This window comes from Plectropomus leopardus, chromosome 2 (assembly GCF_008729295.1).
Source record: "Plectropomus leopardus isolate mb chromosome 2, YSFRI_Pleo_2.0, whole genome shotgun sequence".
In the NCBI taxonomy this organism is placed as follows: Eukaryota; Metazoa; Chordata; class Actinopteri; order Perciformes; family Serranidae; genus Plectropomus; species Plectropomus leopardus.
In genome coordinates, this window is record NC_056464.1 from 25,994,298 (window position 1) to 26,013,874 (window position 19,577).

A 19,577-nucleotide genomic window follows, 5' to 3' on the forward strand; every position below is an offset into this window, starting at 1 on the left:
AAGTACTGTAGTTATGATGAGAAAATGTAGAAAACAGTGGCTTGATTTTATTAATTTAGCTGACCATGGAGCTGTTGAATTTTCCCTCCATGAAATTTTGCTTTTGTATTATTTTAAGCTTAATTAATTCAAATCTGTGCATTATCGTGTCACTCTCAACCCCCACTGTGTTTACACAGTACCTGTATGTTGTTTCTGTCATGCCTGATACATTAGATCTGGGTTTATCAGACATAGCTGATAGAGTATAAACCTGGCACCAGTTTCTGCAGTCAGTAATGTATACAGAGTGTCCTGAGATAGAGTGAAAATCACTCTGTGTTTCTTGGCTTCATAATGTGCAGTTGTTTCATTGTCTTAAAGAGCAGACACTGTAGCTGGGACCCAACTGTCCCTGAGAGGCCCTGGTGTGACAGCTGTAGCGTGAAAAAATGACTGATTGCACTAATAATCGCAGTGCACATCTGGATTGACTCCCAGGTGAAGCTTATCTGTGAGGCTGCATATCCGTCGGCTGACAGTCGTGTTCGATTCATGCAGAGGCAAGCTGCAAAATGTTCGCATGTTCTCAAATAGATCAAGTGCTGAACTTGCCATAAAACACGTGAGTAACTTGCACAATGCACGTCATGACCACAGGCACACTGGACAAAGGACAGCACATACCAGTCAGCTCAGAGTCATAGTGAGAAAAAGAAGAGCAGATGTCCTCAAATCAATTCAATCTCCGCTCTGCTCGTCTTATCCAGCGCTTGATCTGCCAGCAGAGGTCAGCTGTATCCCACACACTTTGCATGTGGCGGAATAATATTTGAGCTGGAAGGCTCTCTGCGGTTTGACGTGTACTTTTGATGGATGGATCTTGACTCCAGCCTTCCAGTATGAAAAACACTTGCTTTGAGAGCGGCCGGCTGTTCGGCCTCTACCTGTTGATTTCTCTGAAGGGATTCAAGTCCGGGCCATCAACTGGGGTTTCATCTGTTGCTACGAGGAAGACAAACCCAGATGAGGAAGATGATTGAGCTGGCTCTGCCCTCAGTCTCATCAGCGGACAAGCACCTCAGAGGTCCTGCCATTCAAATCTCTCTGTGATTTTTGGCTGTGTTGTGGTGATGGATCTCTTGTGGCTCAGAGCAAAGAAATTCTCTGAGGTAATCTCAGAGTGTAGGAATGTCAGTACAGTGGTCATGACCTCCCTGAGAAATATTCCCGTGAATGGGACACTGCAGTCAAATCAAAATTCAGAGAGACTAACCTGAAACTGCAGTTTGGATGTATAAGCATTGATTTTGCTCTCCAAACATGCCAGATTTTCATGTTTACTATGACTGCCTCTTTTTATCATTGCATTTAAAGGGACACTATGCAGGACGGTCTCTTAATGTTTGTAAACATGCTTGCCAGCAAAATGAAAGTAAAAGTCAAGCCCAGATTCACTCTTGCTTGTTGTTTCGCCTCGCCAAATTTGCATTCTTTTGGCACTTTCTCTTTTTTAATTTTTTTTTTAATGACACGCAGCAACGGGCCGCAAGCTGAAATCGAACTCGGGCTTCTGCTAAGGACTCAACCTACATGGGACGGACACTCTACTTAGCTCGAGGCCACCCCAGCACTGTGTCTCTTGGTACACTTTACTTCTTAAAGTGGGGTACATGGTAACTACCTTTTTATAAAGCCCCGACCTCACCTGAGCACTGTGGGGGAACACTCCCATAAATGCCCCAACACACGGAAAATAAGAAGAAAACAATAACATACAGGCAGAGGGCACACTTCTAGTGGGTCGTAAGTGATTAAGAGGGATTACTTTTATTTTTAGCCTATATGGGTTTTTTTTTGTAAACTCTGCAAAGTATAACTTAAAGGGATACTTCACCACAATTGTATCAAAACAATGTGTGTAGTATGTGTAGATTAACTGTGGTAAACTTCCCTCTGTCTAACCAGTGCCTAGATATTCCTTCAGAAACACATTTTAGTGCCCTGTTTAACTGTAACAGAGAGAGTTTGTGAACTGGAATTGTGCGCCATGTTTCCTGCACAGTGAAAATGGAGGTCAAAAAAACTGAGATCAAGTGGAAAAACTAAGCAGCACTGAGTTTTACCATTTGAACGGACTCAGCGAACATTAAGTGTGACAGCGGCATTCACCTCATATAGTAAACAAGCTAACAATGCTAATGACGGATCGCAAATGTGCAACACGTTTTTGCCAACATAAGATGTCAAACAAAAGCCAGAGACTGCAGCATGGTAACTTGCATTAAGTCAAGAGTGCTCAATCTGCAGCAAAATCCGGAGACCAAAATGTCCCCAGAAGCAGACTGCACTACATACTGACAAGCAAAAGAAAAAACAACACCTAACAAACAACTGCTCGACTTGAAAGAATCTCAGTTGACTGAGGGATCTTTGACTGATGATTCAAAACTCCAACTTTAAAGTTGCAGCCCTGCTGAGTTACATATTTCCTGCTTAAAATCAGGAGCCGAAGCATGTTTTAGCTGACTGTTTAACTGTAGTATGAGATTGTTTGTTACCAGCCAGCTGCCATTGTGTCAAATGGACAAGTTTGCATTAAGTTACCTTAGTCTGGTACAGTGCAGTGCATTCTAGTGGTTGTGGGTTTTCTACCTCTTGAGCAAAAGCAAATGCCACAGCCCTTTTTCTCTGTTTGCCCTGGTTATATGTAACAATAATTTTAAAAGTATTTGTGTATTTCTGTTTCAAAGGCAGCCTAGGTTTATGTTAGAACCCTCTTTATATCGCTGAAATACTTTTTAAGTTTCTCTGACTTTTTGTCATGTCTGTAACTTTTTCCCCTTTTTCCCTTTTTCAGCTGTTCATTCATGCGCCATCAGCAATGGAGGATGTGAGCACTACTGTGTGCAGCAGTCTGCCGCTCATTTCCGCTGTCGCTGCAAGCCAAATTACATACTGGCAGAGGATGGCAAGCACTGCATACGTAAGTGTAAGGCAACACTAAACACACATCGCCACATGGTACAAGATATAAAGGAGGAATAATAAATGTATCTGTGACAAAGGAATGAGAGTCAATATATTAGAATATTTTAGAAGATTGTGAAGGTGTGATCTGAAGATTTGATCAGGACATTAAAAACACATTTTCTGCGTCTGCTGCCAGTTATAATTATCTGACAGGATGTCTGTGCTGGAGCAGGATTAACTGTCATCCATGGGATGAGACATTCAATTGGAGTGAATCACAGCAGTCTCCATTGTTTTTGTTCTCAAATTAGTATTTTGATGTCCTTGCGTCTTTCAATATCTCCAATCTCTGAGGCTGTGCAGTTGAGCTCGGTTCTCTGGAGGTGGGAAATTATACATATATGTTTTTTAAATTACTGTCTTTCAGATGCTTTTACTTTGTAATTGTTGGCTGAGAATGGCTTCCTCTAATTTTTGCAGAGCTAAAGGTTCTCATCCATGGTTCTGGACAGGCTTACACAAGTCAAACACACACAACTATGCAGAGAAAAGAATAAAGCAATGAGGTGGAGGCGCAGGGTGGCAGGGTTTAAATCTCTCCACCTGCTCTGCATTAAGATGTCAGTTTTTACAGTTTTCTCCACTGCTGCGCCAGAAGTGTTCACCACTTGACTGACACCTGTGGTTTTATATTTATGAGTGTGTGCTTTTTTGTTTTGCAGTGCATAATCCCTGTGCAGAACAGAATGGAGGCTGCATGCACGAATGTCGGGCCGATGGTGGGAGAGCTCACTGTGACTGTAAATCTGGTTTTATCCTGGCTGAAGATGGGAAAACCTGTGACGGTAAATATAACTGGAACAATAATGGTGGCATACACGACTGTTAATGTAGCTCAGAGTTAAAAACCTCTTCTATGCCACCTTTTCTCTTCATAAGACGAACAATTTTTTGCATTTTTTCAGGGGGCGGGGGGCGTAAAGTTAAGAGTATGATGGCTTGGAGCAATATGATGGGAGTATATGATGGCCATTCTCATGTTAAATTATGTCCTGAAGCAATTTGGGTGTCGATGGTGATTTCTGTCAGAATAGCATTTTTTGGCAATTGGGTGGCAAGAACCTCTGTTCTGGAAACTGCTTAGAAACCCTCTTATTGTCAAATAACCTATGAAAGCCAAACATCCTGTGAGTGCTTCTGGTCTGTAGTTTGTGAGGCTGTGATTATCCTAGAGGTTACAATAGGTCATTTTATTCAGCAATGACTCCAAGTTTGTTATTATGACAAAGCCTGCTGCAGTCTCCAAAAGACAGTATCGTCAGCCGGAAATGCCGGCATCCCTGCAGAGTTAAAAATTAATCAGGTGAATAAAATATAATGTGTTGCATATAGAAAATAACTTATAAAACAATATTGCTTTGTTTTGTGGCTGCAGTGGAGCTCCTGATCATATCACACCCTCTTCTTCCTCAGCAGATGAAGTTTACCACATTGTAATGGAGTTATGCAGTAGATGATCAAATTGAATTTTTCTGAGCACTTTAGATATTTTTAGTCCACACTGGCTCAAAAGTCAAATTTGAAGATTGGAAACAGCAGAGAAATGGAAATGTGAATGCCTACGTTTTTATATAAACTAGGAAAATTTTTCTTTGTTGATAAAGATAGTGTGATACCATTGAAACCTCCAGAACAGCTACTAAACAGTCTCAGTGATTAAAACAAGTACAGCTTTTAAGAAAAAGATGTGTAAACTCAGAAGTTAAAACAAGATGCAGAAAATTTCAAGCCAACGTTTCCATCATCTCTATCTGCCAACACTGAGTTTAAAGTGCTTGAAAAACGGTTTTCAAGTGCAAATGTGGTTTTGATTTGTAAGGAAATGTAAATGAACCTGTGCAAACCAGATGTATTCCTCCTTTTTTGTCACAGATATCGATGAGTGTGAGACAGAAGAGGCCAACTGTGCTCACGGCTGCCACAACACGGTGGGCTCTTACGCCTGTGTGTGCAGCACTGCCTATGAGCTGGGATCTGATGGAAAACAGTGTTACAGTCAGTACAAACCCTCTTAATATTTTTAAATGCACATAAAACCTTACATTAAGTTGGCACAAGATATTTAAGTCATTTAAATAACATGCATGATCTCATTGTGAACTTTTAAAAGAAATCGAGATGGAGATCGTGAACAGCTGCGAGAACAACAACGGAGGCTGTTCGCACCACTGCCAGCACTCAACTGGCGGGCCTGTTTGTTCCTGTAACCAGGGTTACAGACTGGAGGATGACCTCAAAACTTGTGCTGGTAAGAAGTTGTAATGTACTTGCACTGACTTAAAAATGTGCCTATATCATATTATTGGGTATTCTCACACATTACATTAACACTCATTCACAGTGACTGCAGTTACATTAATAATTTGTTTATGAGGCTTATCAAGATTATGGTCACTCTCAGAATATGGCATTTACGTGAGCACAGAGAAATCGGGCTATTAACATGCCTTGTATACATCCCAGTTTCTGTCAGAGTACTCCAGCTAGCGTATTTGTGTTTTTCATTAACAGAATATGGTGTTTACGTGCTCAGATATATAAATGGAATATTCCAAAAAACCGACTGTAAAAGAAAATGGGCACAACATCTCTTTTAAATGCGCTTCAGTTAGTATCAGCTCTCTGAAGATGGTGATAATTTCACTGTAGTTGCATGTGGCTATTAGTGCTGATCTTTGTGAATTGGGCTGTTTTTGCAGTGAGGCTCATTTGCATAGAAAGGAACCAATTTTGCACCAAATCTATGCATATTACCACATTCAAACAGTTGCAAAAAACACAGGAGCACCGCGATGCAGTTTACTTTGCAACACAGTTAAGTGTGCATTTCCTCCTAAGATCTATTCAAATTGTGCTTTTATTACTGCGGAGGAAGGCTCAGTTACTGCAGATGATCACTCCATACAACTGCGTGATGAAAAAGCCAGAAAATAAAATTATAACAGGGCTCTACACAGCCTCTGATTTACAGAACAAATGTTTGTATTCATTTATTTTTTAAAAGTAGAAAAATATATAATTTTACAAGACTAAGGGGATCTGTAGGACTCAAATCTCCCATGCCATATTGCTCTTTTGGTCAGGAGGTGGAATAGAGGAGTGAATGTTGATTGATAGAATAAGGAGATACATATAGAATATACAGTATTTAAGTTTAAGTTCAATGCTATTATTCTCTACTTTGACCCTAATTGGCTGTAAACCTGAACAATTTATATGATCTCTTAAAAAAGTCATTTTCAGAGAGCAGGGAAGCATATCACTACAGTTCGTTCATAATTTTAGTCTCTCTGCTTGTTGTGTTTGGCAGATGTCGATGAGTGTGGAGAGCAACGCTCCTGCTGTGAGCAGGACTGCACCAACTACCCCGGGGGTTACGAGTGTTACTGCTCAGCAGGATACAGACTCAACTCAGATGGATGCAGCTGTGATGGTATGTTTAACCCTCAGTCTAAACGTGGATGGCACTCACACTTTTATGACACTGGATATTTACTTCTGTTGAATTTGGGAGAGTTCCAGTTTGACTCAGAAGACGTCAACACAAACATGCACAATGTTGTCTTTGTTTCACGTGTAATATAAGAGCTGCTTGGTTAAAATGTGTTGGCTTCTCTCAGCTTCTCTTGATGTAGAAAAAGTGTTTGAGTCTGTGCTGCGTCTGTGTTGTTTAGATGTAGACGAGTGTCTGGCTGCTAATGGTGGCTGTGATCACACATGCCAGAACAGTGCGGGCTCCTTTCAGTGTTTCTGCCGCCGGGGTTTCCGTCTGGACGAGGACCGGCAGTCCTGCATCCGTGAGTATCAGCATTAAAGAGAGTGGCCAAGTGAGAGTCACACCAGAAATATGCCAACGGAAAACCTAGCAAGCTGCAAAAAACATCCTTGCACAGAGTAGATGAGTCTAAATTGTGAGTGTTAAAAAGCAGGTTTTATGGAAAATGGAACTTGATTAGATTTGGGGTGCATATTACAGTGGTGTAAGTGTTAAAACATAAAGCTTGTGCTTTTTTTATTTAATAAATTTGTATGATTTGAGATAGCCATTTTACACTAGCCCACAATTTGATATGAAAAATGAAAAACCAAAGTAGGCAGCAGGTAGAGTAATACAGTCTCTGTTGTAGATTTTGAATTATAGGCTTCAGTCTCAGTAAATCATGACAGTGAGCCAGCGTGTATAGTCAAAATACCAGGACTCTGAAATTAAATCAGCTAAAATGAATTTAGACAGTATTCATTTAATTACTAACACTCATGGTTTTCCTACTGTGACATGTCAAAATGTCGTCAGTGAAAAACGCCCTCTCCACTAACAGCGTGTTTAATTAGAGCTGAGTACAGAGCACTGGAAAATAAAATTTGACCAACCTTTTGTGGAGAAAATGTCTCTTGTGTGCGTCATAGACAAACACAATTTTTTTCTACAAATAAGGTACTGTCCTGTCTTTAAAATATATATTTTCTTAGTTGGCATCTGGCAGAAAATCTGCCAACAGAGTGTGATGGTTTCACTTGTTAGAACTTTAAAAACGGATATTCTTGCAGCAACAGTAGCAATATGTTAATATTAGTCATCCTAAGTCAAGAAATGTTGCCATTTCTGTTTTTTAACTTAATCCATGCTTACTTAATATACCATCACACTTGTTGCAATAAAATTCTATAAACAAGTTCTCTCATCAAAATTAAAAAAATATTTTATATGAAATTTGTTTAACTAGGAAAAGCCTCATTGAGATTAGAAATCTCCTCTACAAGGATTTCCCAGTCAAGACAGGCATCAGCAGTTTTAAACTACCTTGCAGACAACATACAACATGTAAAAGACAATCAGAGCATACCAAGAAAATCAGGTCGACGTATCCGTGTTCACATAGAGGCAAATAGTCATCTACGACCTGATGCACCCTCCTCCAACTCAGTCATTCTGTTTTTGAAAACACTGAAAGAGACAAGCTCTCCAAGACCAAAATCATACTACAGCAGACTCCAAGCTGCAGAGGATGCAGCCTTTTTTCCCCATTTCAAGGGAACAGATAGCAAGAGTAGGTCTTACGAATATGCCACAGAGTGTAGACGGAAGCTTTCAGGATATGTCAAATTGATAGTTACATAGAGAAGAAAGAGGCAATATAAGAACTGCCTCATTAATAAAGAGGTGACAGTGATTAATTCTACAATGCAGCCCAACCAACCCAAGCACACAGGGAGCAATGATGGACCTTAAAATTTGTGATGAACCTCACTGCGCCATCGTATAGGGTATCTGAGCAGTGAAGGCTTTGAGAAGATGCATGCATGTATAAAACATCACCGTAGTCAATTACAGACATTAAAGTAGGAGCAACAGTTCCTGTCTTTAAAAAAAAAAAGCAAGAGTTGTTTTTTTAAATTAAAGCCCAGCCTCAGCTTCAACTTCAACAACAAAAAGTGAGGCTTAAAAAAGAGTAAATCATCAATAATTTCAGGTATTCATAAAAAGACACAGACTCAATAGCATTGCTCTGAAACATTATGACACATTTTCTTTGAGTTTTTGTTCACTTGTTCTGAAAAAGAAATTTAAAGACACAAAACTAAATGGCATACACTGTGTAATTATCATAAAGTGTGTAGTTGAATTGTTCCTGTCTTTCTCTCCGCAGCTCTGGAAGATGCAGTTGAGGCTCTGTCCAGCGGAGCTGCCATTGAGTTGCCTCTTATTCGACCTGTCCTCACCTTGATGGAAGACTACAACCAACCTCTGGAGCGCTATGATGACTATGAAGACGACGAGGGGGAGCTGAGGGCTGAGAGTAACCTGGCTGAGAAGTTTGGTGAGTTTTTTTCCCCAAAAAACCATTAAGCCCTCATTATCATTAAGAGGAGCCTGTTCCTGGTTACCTGAGTGTGACCCCTGGGAGGTGAAGCTGTCTGGCAGACTTATTTACTGCAGGCAAAAACAGACCCCGTGGTGGGGGTTAATTACTGAGCTCCCAGACTGTCGGTACATACTGTAACACCGCAGCTTCTTTGGCAGGAATGCTGAGGCTTATATGTCCTGGCAGTCTGTAACAGAAAGTCAGAGGCTCTGTTTTGTGTCACCCAAACTTGGACTCTTTTGACAGTAGCAGGACATTTAACATCGAATGTTCTTTCACTGAAAGTTGACAGAGGTAACGCCAGCAACACACATAAAGACACATGATATTTTTTGACCTGAAAAATATTCAACTGGGGTCAAATTGTTGTCTATTTAAATAAATGTGTGGTTTGGAGTCAGTGTCAGAGGCATTATTCTTTTCATCAATACTCATTTCAGTGGCCTCGAGCCTCCATTTGATGTGTGAATAGCGAACATCACATCTCCACCAATACTGACACATTCAGAACCTTTTACATCATATTAGAAAACCAGTGATCTGAGCTAAAAGGTCAAAGGCAGTTAGGGGCCATTTACATGCTGCACCCTCAAATACATTGTTGTTGATGTAGATGCATGGACGGCGTGCTCAAAAGCAAAAGTAACACTGATGCTGCATTAAAATAAGCATTCCCAAACGCCTGTTTTTCAGGGCAGAATGGCTGCACTCTGAGATTAAAAAGACCCTTTTGGATCGCAGCAAAGCCCATGGCATGTCATGTGATGCGAAACAACCAATCACAGCCTACATATATCTGTCCTGTCTTTTGTAATTATCAGTCCATGATTATGAAGGTAGAAGGTAGATTAATGTGGAGAAGTTGATTATTTAAGTGCAGGGCTTCCCAGGCAGGGGCATTGTAGGAGGGGCAAAAGTGGAGCTCATTACCAAGGGCCCATATAGGAGGGGGGCCGTTGAAAAGCCTGGAAGGACAAGTTTTGTTTGTAATTTTTTGTTTCTAAGTAATGTGCAATATGTAGGAATTGCAGCTCGTTTATGCTGCTGGAGCACCAACGTACACAGTCCTGTTTTCTCAAAAAAATAGAAATAGGTGTCCAAAAATGAATAGAAAGTCAAAATTAAGAAAGCAAATTGAATTAGTGATAAAAAACAAAATTCATAAGATGCACAAGAGAGACATGAATCAAGAGAAGAAGGGCCGGGGACCCACAGAGACTGCTTATGCATGGGGCCCAGAATTTGGGGCTATGCTTCTGTATCCAGAGCTTTACATTTGTCCCACAGACATTTTAATATTCACATAAAGCTGAGTCATGCATAGCCTGCCTCCATGGAAGTTGGCACAGAGTAGCACCCAGTGCCTAATCTTCTGTTTTTCAGGCGGTAAAAGACTAAATTTTGTGTCTATGAGCATTAAATGTCATGTTAGAGTTTAGAGCTAAAAATAAGTAAAACCTTCACTGTAAACTGTCATGACTCAGCTGAATGTTGCTACTAAAGAGCAGCGTGACTGTCATTCATTACCCTGTTGTTTCCAGTGTGTTTGGACGACACTTTCGGCAGTGACTGCAGTTTGACATGTGACGACTGTTCTAATGGAGGAAAATGTAGTCTGTGGAAAAACGGCTGCGACTGCCCTGACGGATGGACAGGCATCATCTGCAACCAGAGTGAGAATTATCTCCACATTCACAGACACAAATACATGACAAACGTGCACATGGTCGCTACTGTAAAGTCAGTGTTGATAGATTAAAAGTGATAGACTCTTTTATTTTTCATTCTCACAGCATGCCTCGAAGGATATTTTGGTAAAAACTGCTCCTTCCCCTGTAAGTGTAAAAATGGTGCCAGCTGTGATCCGGTCACTGGGAGCTGCCGCTGTCCGCCTGGGGTCAGTGGCGACTTGTGCCAGGATGGTGAGTTGTCATCACTTTGTCCCAAAAAAGTATTTGTTCCTCTCATTCTCTCACCATGGGTGGTGGTTCTCTGAAGTTTACTGTGAGTGATTTCCTGTGTGCAGGCTGTCCTAAGGGCTTCTATGGGAAGCAGTGCAATAAGAAGTGTAATTGTGCCAATAACGGGCGCTGCCACCGAACCTACGGAGCCTGTCTGTGTGATCCTGGACTCTACGGACGCTTCTGCCACCTCCGTAGGTCTTAACTAGAGCTGCCACAGTTAGTCTAATAATGAATTAGTCGTCATCAGTCAATTGTGTCTCTGGGATATCTTTACTAATATATGACATAAACAAGCCTGTGGTACTCCAAAATAACTCATTATTTCTGCTTATTTTACTCAAAAATGAGCAGTATAATTTTAGAGCAAGAGGTCACCCCACTAAATGAGCTCTTAGACCACAGTATCCATATACATATGCAATTAAAAAACAGTTTGGAATTACTCAAATATTGTAGCTTGATTTTTTTATATTGTGTCATATTTCTTTCTCTGCACCATCTTGGTGTGAAATTGTGCCTCCTCAATCTTCTCTGTCTCTCCTTCAGCTTGTCCTAAGTGGACCTTCGGTCCCGGCTGCTCAAACGAGTGTCAGTGCGTCCAGCAGAACACTCTGGAGTGCCACCGTCGCCATGGCACCTGTGTCTGTAAACCTGGTTACCAGGGCAACACCTGCAAGGAAGGTGAGCACACTGTCACAATGCTCAGCTCATTATCATTTTTTTTCCCTTTTTGTTAACACACATAGTATTAGTGAATAAACATGGCAGGATAAATGAATATAAAAGACAAATGAGACTGATAACTGATGAAGCAGTTTAGTTCTGATGTAAAAAGCCGCAGTAAAGTAATAAAAAACACAATTACTATAGATTATGTTTTTTTCTAAGGTGTTGTTATTGTACAATTAAAATATGCTTTACAGATGATTGATTTTGTTTAAAGGTTACATGAAAAAGTATGTTCATAAACACAACAACAAAACACAAATCAAAACTCACCCACACACCCTTGATACACCTGCAGACATGCAGTCAGACAAAGAAAACTGAAGAAAAAGATTGAAAAAATAAATGTTGCCAAAATAGTGAAGAAATGTCTTTACAGGCTGAAATGTTGCCAGGCTCAGAGAAGCATGTAAATCAATGTACGCTGAGGTGCAGCCAAGTCCATTTGCTTTCTGATATAATGAGTAAAGAGACTCTAAGTGTTAACAAATCTACAGTATGATTCAGTTGAGGAGAACCAAATCTTGCCTTAATAAGGACAGAAAATCATTTAGCCACTTATTATAAGGAGAAGATGATGATTTCCATTTGCTTGTACTACAGTTGTTCTGTTCTGCTCTGTATCTAGAATGCAGCCCAGGTACCTACGGAGCCGGCTGTGAGAAGAAATGCTCCTGTCCAGCAGGAGTGTCATGTGATCATGTGACTGGACAGTGCCAACGAAAATGTCCTCCCGGTCGTCATGGAGAGAATTGTGATCAGGGTAGGTGGCTCTGCAGAGCGCTCGCTTTCCTCACCATTTAAGGCAGGAGTGGGGGGGAAAACTGATACAGCGTAGTATTGCGATATTTTCTGTGGCAATATTGTATTGATTCATGGACGCCAAGTATAATAATTAATATCTCATATGAAAATTAAAGTTTTGGTAGCCTACTAGAAAAATAAAATCAATTGTTTTTTTACTATATACATTTTTTCTGCAATATAAATGACTGAACTAAGATGAACAGACAGAAAGTAGATAAAACAAACGTTATCAAAGTTTTCCTTTGGGGACATAATTTGCAACTGTAAAAAATTGAAACAAATTGCAGTTGCATTGTAATTGCAATATTCATCATATCACAAAACATTTAAAATTGCAGTAATATTGCAATTTGAGTTAAGTACTGTGATAATGTCGATTCTCACCCCGACTTTAAGGCTCATATTTCTGCAGTCTTTGCCCTCAGTGTTGACACCAGTCTCTCCTGTGTGTCCTGTGTCAGACTGTCCAGAGGGAAGGTTTGGAACAGGCTGCATACATCCTTGTAACTGCACCGGAGCCCCATGTGACAGAGTGACGGGACAATGCAAGTGTCCAGCGGGGACATCAGGAATGCACTGTGAGAGCTGTGAGTATAGACATTAGTTTTTTCTTACAGCTGAGTACAAATAACTGCACAAATTCAAACATAATCAAGATAAAAATGTGAATCTCTTTGTGCAGTGTGTCCAGAGGGTTTCTGGGGTCCAGGCTGCGCAGAAACCTGCCCAGTTTGTGAGAACGGAGGTGTGTGTGACAAACACAACGGGTCATGTAACTGCCCTTCAGGGTTCATGGGCAAACTCTGCCAGAACTGTGAGTACCAGCTGTGTGCATTTTTGGTTTCCATAGCAACATGCATTAAACAGTCAACCAGCTGAGGAGGATGGCAGCACAGTGGAATATGGAAATAACGCAGTGGATCAGTTTGGACTAAAAAATAGAGCATCATGTCAGTAGACAGAGGAGCAGTCTCTGTACGAGGTCATTAGCTAAAATCCTTCAGCTGCCTGAAAACCACCTCAGACATAATTTTGCAGGGAAGAGCGAATGTAATTCCTTTTCCTCAGAACCTCATCTGACGGCTGAATCACAGAACCAAAGCTGTCACGGGAACTTGCTCTGCTTGCATGCAATCCGACGAGGCTGGTTCTGGTAGATTAGTCTTGATGGTTTAGATTTTTTTTTTCCTTGTGCAGCGTGCCCGAGTGGACGTTTCGGTCAGGGATGCCAGATGAGGTGTGTATGCGAGAACAATGCTCGCTGTGATCCGGTGAGTGGGCGGTGTACCTGCGCTCCTGGCTGGACTGGACACAACTGCAGGAAAGGTAACGGTGCTGGCAAACATTTATCACTGCAGATCTACTTAACATCTGATACTAACGCTGAAGAGATTTATATCAGAACACTGATAGTTTAAATCTGACAGGAAAAGATGTCCCTTGTTATGTTTGACACTCAGATGAGATGTTTCTGTTGCAGCCTGTGATGCGGGGCACTGGGGAGCAGACTGTGATGAAACATGTGACTGTAGAAACGGAGACGGCAGCTGTGACGCTTTGACTGGCCAGTGCAACTGTGAGGCTGGTTACACTGGAACACAGTGCCATCAGAGTATGTTATTATGTGTTAAAGCATTTAAAGACCACAGTGTTTAATCTGTCATGATTTCTAGTTAAAGAAATACTTCAACCCCCGAATAATCATTTGCATATCAACAACTTACCTTATGTTGAATTTGTGAAGAAAACGTTGCTTTTCTTGCATGCTTCCATGGTGAAGGGGTCTTTGTTTAACAACAGCAAAACATCTGCTGACAACATCTGACACAACTGGTGCAGTGTAATTCAAGTCTCATTTATCCAATCGTTTGAGAAATACATACCAAATAGACAGTCCTTTTGACAGGGAACTGATCTAAAAGTAAATCTTACATATGTTCTCTTCAAAGTGACAACCCAACTGACAAAAATAATATTTTTTTCTTGCTGAACTTTGGAGTTGCTGGTCTGTCTCTGCCTTGATCAGTCAGTTTGTTTGTGCTCTTTTCTGACTTTGATGAATCCGAACTAACCTTTTAAAACACAAAGGTCGCACAATAACATAAACAAACTAACTCGCTAAGCTCGCTGTCTTTAGTTTCATTGTCTGTGTCATTGCATGTCTATCTGCACTTGTTTTTACTTGTTCTGTTACCACCTCACTCTTTCACAATTAGAATATATAAACTAGTTGATTGAGGCAGCAATAAACCAGCAACTCCTGTGTTCAGCGAGGTAAAATTAATATTTCACTAAAATTACTATTTATTATGATAGAATCGTCACTTGAAGAGAGCATAGATAAGATTAATGTTTCGTGTAGTCCCCGTTTTAAGAAAGTTTTTGTTGGGAAGCACCAAGCATGCAATCAGTTAAATGTGATTCATTTTATACTACTGAGAGTCTGAAAAACAGATTTTTTAATATAATTTTGCTGTTTTTAAACATGGGCCCCCTTTAGATTTTTTGTTAACTGTGAAGGCATACAAGAAAGACAGTTTCCTTTAGAAATTTAATGTAACACAAGGCCAGTTGTTAATATACAAGTGGTCATTGAAGTTTTCCTTTAAAATTGGTACTTTTTTTAAACAATTGTAGGATATTTTATGTTTTTGTTTGTATAATAATAACTATAAATTTATGCACACCAGAAAGTCTTAATTCCATTCACGCCACATGACAAGAATGAACAAAAAAAGTCTACACACTATTGGATCACTTGTGCTCACTATATTAATGTTTGAGACAAGCAGGAAGGTCTGAGGACTGTGGGGGATTTTTATGGAAAAAAGAAACAGTCCCAGAGTAGAATGGTGAAGCACATATGCTGCTTTCAGCTCATTCATTCATGAGCAGTGTGTGTGTTGCTGCACAGCATCATTGTTGCTGCTACCACCAGATGGTGCCAAAGTAACATTTAATTTATTACACATTGTGGCATCATGATGTCAGTTTTGTCTCTGTTAAATACTTCTTTTTGTATCGTGCCATTGTGTCATATTACAAACCAACCTTTATTAAACATAGCATTGGACATGACATGTTTAACATTATTTAAAGCATAGTCTAAGTAATTCTAAGTTGTGTTTGTGATGTTTCCTCAGAGTGCCCATCTGGTATGTTTGGTCTCGGTTGTCGCCATCGTTGTCAATGTGATAACAAGGCGTTGTGTGACCATGTGAGTGGAGCTTGTACCTGCCAGGTGGGATGGACTGGAACCTTTTGTGAAAAGCGTAAGAAAAGTTCCTTCACATCATTAAGGCAAATTCACACACTGAATATATGTATGTCTTAGTAACAGGCAGTCTTTACGTCTGTGTGTGTGTTTCAGCATGTCCTCAGGGCTTTTATGGACTGGACTGCCAGGAGAAATGTTTGTGTCTAAATGGCGGGAGCTGTGACCACGTCAGCGGAGTTTGTTCCTGTCCTGCTGGTTGGATTGGTCCGTTCTGCAACCTGAGTGAGTGAAAGGTTCACCACAGAAAAGTCTTAATGTTCACAGGCGCTGGCGTCACTCCAACGTTATGAAAGATGGTTGGTATCAGGATGCTTGAGTAGTAGCACCGAGAACATCTTTGTACCGCTGACTCACAGCGGAACAAAAACACGCTTAGTTTCAGAGGTATTTGGGAAAACCCAGCCCAGTCACACATGAGAAAGCACCGACTCAGTGTTCCCCATGCTATGGCCTATATCAATTACCAGACACTGGAATTTCTACTTTTGATCAGCAAAGTTCATCAAGAGGTAATGATATTGTTTGTCCCTCTCCTGGCAGCTTGCCCAACTGGTTTCTATGGGGAAGGATGTAACCAAACCTGTAGCTGCCGTAACGATGGCATCTGCCACCCGGCCAGTGGGCAGTGTGTGTGCACGCCTGGCTGGACCGGATCCAACTGCACAGAAGGTGAGTGGACACAATGCACACCAAAGTAATTATCTATATGACAGGTAAATCAGGGAGTCACAAGATGGTTTTGTGCATTTTTCTCCCAGAATGCCCTGCAGGATTTTATGGAGCAGACTGTCGGCAGCGATGCTTGTGTCAGAACGGAGCCACCTGTAACAAGACCAACGGAAAATGTGCATGTGCCAGTGGATGGATGGGCACTGCCTGTGAACTGGGTAAGACTCAGAGATGCTGTGAGTAAGAGTCTCCGAATGCGTGACCACAAACCACTTTTGGATGGATCATTTTAAGGAAAAATCAAATTTATTACAACTTGAGTTTTATTTTTGTACATGGCCATCATTTATAAGAGTTACGAGATCTCAAAGTTTCTGCAGCAAAGGCCGACGGGGCAAGAAACAGGAAATGATCACACAGGTTGCAAACAGGCCAACAAAATGTGTAATATTCCCTAATTGCAAAGTAAAAAAAACTGTAACTGCAGCAAGCACTGGATGTCGAAGCTGAACCGAGAAGCAAAGTTAGAACTGAAACTGAAAAAATAATACTTAACAGAAATAAAAATAAAAACTAGATTAAAAAAAGAATGAGAGTTAACTTAAACAATATTTTTTATTTACAAAAGTAGCTTAGATAAAATAAAAAATTTACAGAAAATGTTTTTAGTCTGTCAATTCGGTCAAATTTGTCATCATAACAGATATGAAGAGGCATTGATGCATATGTTTATTGTGACTGGGATGTCCACATGACTGAGAGTCATCTGCCTTTACAAACTAACTTGGCTTGTTTACTGTATTGGCCTACATGAATGTCACTGTCACCCTGAATGTCTTCCTGAACCAACAAACTCTCAAGCTCAATGTGAAAAAAATGGAACAAATAGTTATTCATTTTGAAAAGCCAAATCCAATTCAACATATATAATCCTGGTCAGATACAGCCCTAGTTTTCAGTGGGCACATTGGTAAATGAGAGAAAGAGAGAGTGGTGCACAGCTCCAAAAATAGAAAATCAATATGTGGCGGTCCGCCATAAATAAATAAATGTGTGGGAAGCCCTGGCGGCATCTTTAACTCATCATACTGTAATTAAACAGAACAAACATAAGAATTGAGCCAAAATAAGAAAACAAATACATGCACTGATGTATAAACATTTATCATCATGGAGGTTAATCTGATCATTTATTTTGATATACACTGTAGGTTGTTTGGCTCTACAAACTGGCTGAATTCAGCCTCGACTTGCAAAAAGCCATAATGATGTTGGTTATTCTGGACAGAAATGCAGAAGAATAACATTACCTGAACCCTGAAGTCAACATTTAAAACAGTGGCCTGCGGTTGTTTTACTGTGCTCAGGAAATATATCACTCTGAGTTCAATCTGCTGCCTGAGCTCATTTGTTTTTGCCTACATTCTGGTTATTTGCTGGCAGAGTTTGTTTCTCCACCTCAGACGAGTCTGCTCTGTAAAAAGTCTCTGCCGACCCGGCGATGACATTCCAGGTCGTTCTTCGTCTTCGCTCCACATCACACACTATCCTCCCTCTGTGCCTGTTACAACCTTTCCCTGTCGAGCTGTGCCAGGCCCAGCCCACTCCTCATGCTCAGCAAACCTCTAATCCTGTCGCTGGAATGTCTTTAACCTCTAAACTCTGTGGCTACTACCTCTGACTGCCAGCTCCATACTGTGTCCAGCTATAAATTAATGGGAAAAAAACATTTGCAGTCCTCAGCAGAAATATGACAGCTCAGGTTTCCTTGTCATTTGTAGTTCACCTCATGATGTCTCTGTTTTCTTTCTCTTGTCTTGTCTAATGTGTGTTTCTACTTGTGCTTGCTGCTGTATGTTTACACAGAATGTGTGGCGGGTCGGTTCGGGACAGACTGCCAGCAGCAGTGTGAATGTGAGAATGGCGGCCAGTGTGACAGACAGACTGGACGGTGCAGCTGCAGCGCTGGCTGGATCGGAGAGCGCTGTGAGAAAGGTGATTCTTTACTGTACAACTGAAGCAAAACTAATGAACCAACAGAAACTTTGACCTCATGGGAACTACTGCACCCTGGAAACTGCTGGACTGGATATATTGTGTATTTTTGTTAATTATAACCTCTGATTTGTACTTTCTCCTCTCAGCGTGTGAACCAGGTCGGTTTGGTGCCGGCTGTGAGGAGAGATGTCAGTGTGTGCACGGGGCGTCATGTCACCACGTCATGGGCGAGTGTCAGTGTCCACCAGGGTGGAGAGGAAAACTCTGCGACAAAGGTACAAAGGAGACTGGGGTGCTCTTGCAGCCTCTGGTGGACGGAGTTTATCCTGTTATTTTAATAATACGCTGTTATATTTTCAAACATCTACATGCAAGATCACAGAAAACCTTTTTGTATAAAGCTTGTTTCTTACATGTTATGCACTCATTTACTTTATATTGAAATCCTCTTTTTTACAAGTTATAATTCTACTTCTTTCTACTATATTTATAAGACATTTATGTCATGTCTGTCTTGGAGTCTCTTTTGCATTTCCTGTGGTTTATTTTCTCTTTATAAAATAAAGAAGTAACACCAGTACACTTACTCCATGCCACAAACTTTAATCAAGACAATAGCACATTTGTCAAAATAAATTTGAGAAGAAGAAGACTCAAGTAGTTATCTTGATTGTTGATAGTGACATGGACAAAGTGTGCAAGATTTACATTTTTTCCTTTATGTGCGCTTTTTGATACCCTTGCTATGTTACTTGCGAAAAATTATTTTTCCTCATCTTTTCTTGTCATCCCATTAAAGTTATCCTGCTGAGGACGCTGTGATCAGATTTCAAAGCCTGTTTTGGCAAATGATTGATGATAAAATGATGATTAATGATTTTGGCTGTATACATTTGATTGACTTTACCTGACTAAACAAAGAAACAAAGAAAACACACTACTTAATCTACTAAATAATTATTTAAAGTATTACAAACAGTCGATTTCAGTCAGCACGCCGTCAGTTTGGAGTGTTGACACCAAAACAAAAAACAGTAATTTTAGCTCCCTGAACACAGAAGCTGCTGGTCTCCTGCTGCTTTGATCAGTTAATTAGTTAAATGAGAGACTTAAATGAATCAGCAGTAACCCATTTAAACCCCAAAGTCACACAATAGCATATATAATCTAACTGTTAAAGGCAGCACTAGACCAGCAGCTCCTGTGTTCAGCGAGCTAAAATGACTGTTTTTCACAGTGGAGTCTGGTTTTGTAGAGAGC

General features: G+C 40.5%; 1 protein-coding gene across 1 annotated transcript in view; it reads left to right on the forward strand.

Moving 5' to 3' along the window:
- Positions 1-19,577, forward strand: part of megf6b (multiple EGF-like-domains 6b) — a 98,059-nt gene that overhangs the window by 55,403 nt on the left and 23,079 nt on the right. The window contains exons 7-28 of the mRNA XM_042506547.1: positions 2,840-2,965; positions 3,675-3,797; positions 4,885-5,007; positions 5,123-5,260; positions 6,323-6,445; positions 6,687-6,809; positions 8,661-8,831; positions 10,418-10,549; positions 10,670-10,798; positions 10,903-11,031; positions 11,387-11,521; positions 12,195-12,329; positions 12,835-12,960; positions 13,056-13,187; positions 13,571-13,699; positions 13,854-13,985; positions 15,517-15,645; positions 15,744-15,872; positions 16,191-16,319; positions 16,409-16,537; positions 18,186-18,314; positions 18,464-18,592. Of these exons, the coding sequence (XP_042362481.1) occupies positions 2,840-2,965; positions 3,675-3,797; positions 4,885-5,007; positions 5,123-5,260; positions 6,323-6,445; positions 6,687-6,809; positions 8,661-8,831; positions 10,418-10,549; positions 10,670-10,798; positions 10,903-11,031; positions 11,387-11,521; positions 12,195-12,329; positions 12,835-12,960; positions 13,056-13,187; positions 13,571-13,699; positions 13,854-13,985; positions 15,517-15,645; positions 15,744-15,872; positions 16,191-16,319; positions 16,409-16,537; positions 18,186-18,314; positions 18,464-18,592 (2,880 nt within the window). The remainder of the gene's footprint in view (positions 1-2,839; positions 2,966-3,674; positions 3,798-4,884; positions 5,008-5,122; positions 5,261-6,322; positions 6,446-6,686; positions 6,810-8,660; positions 8,832-10,417; positions 10,550-10,669; positions 10,799-10,902; positions 11,032-11,386; positions 11,522-12,194; positions 12,330-12,834; positions 12,961-13,055; positions 13,188-13,570; positions 13,700-13,853; positions 13,986-15,516; positions 15,646-15,743; positions 15,873-16,190; positions 16,320-16,408; positions 16,538-18,185; positions 18,315-18,463; positions 18,593-19,577) is intronic.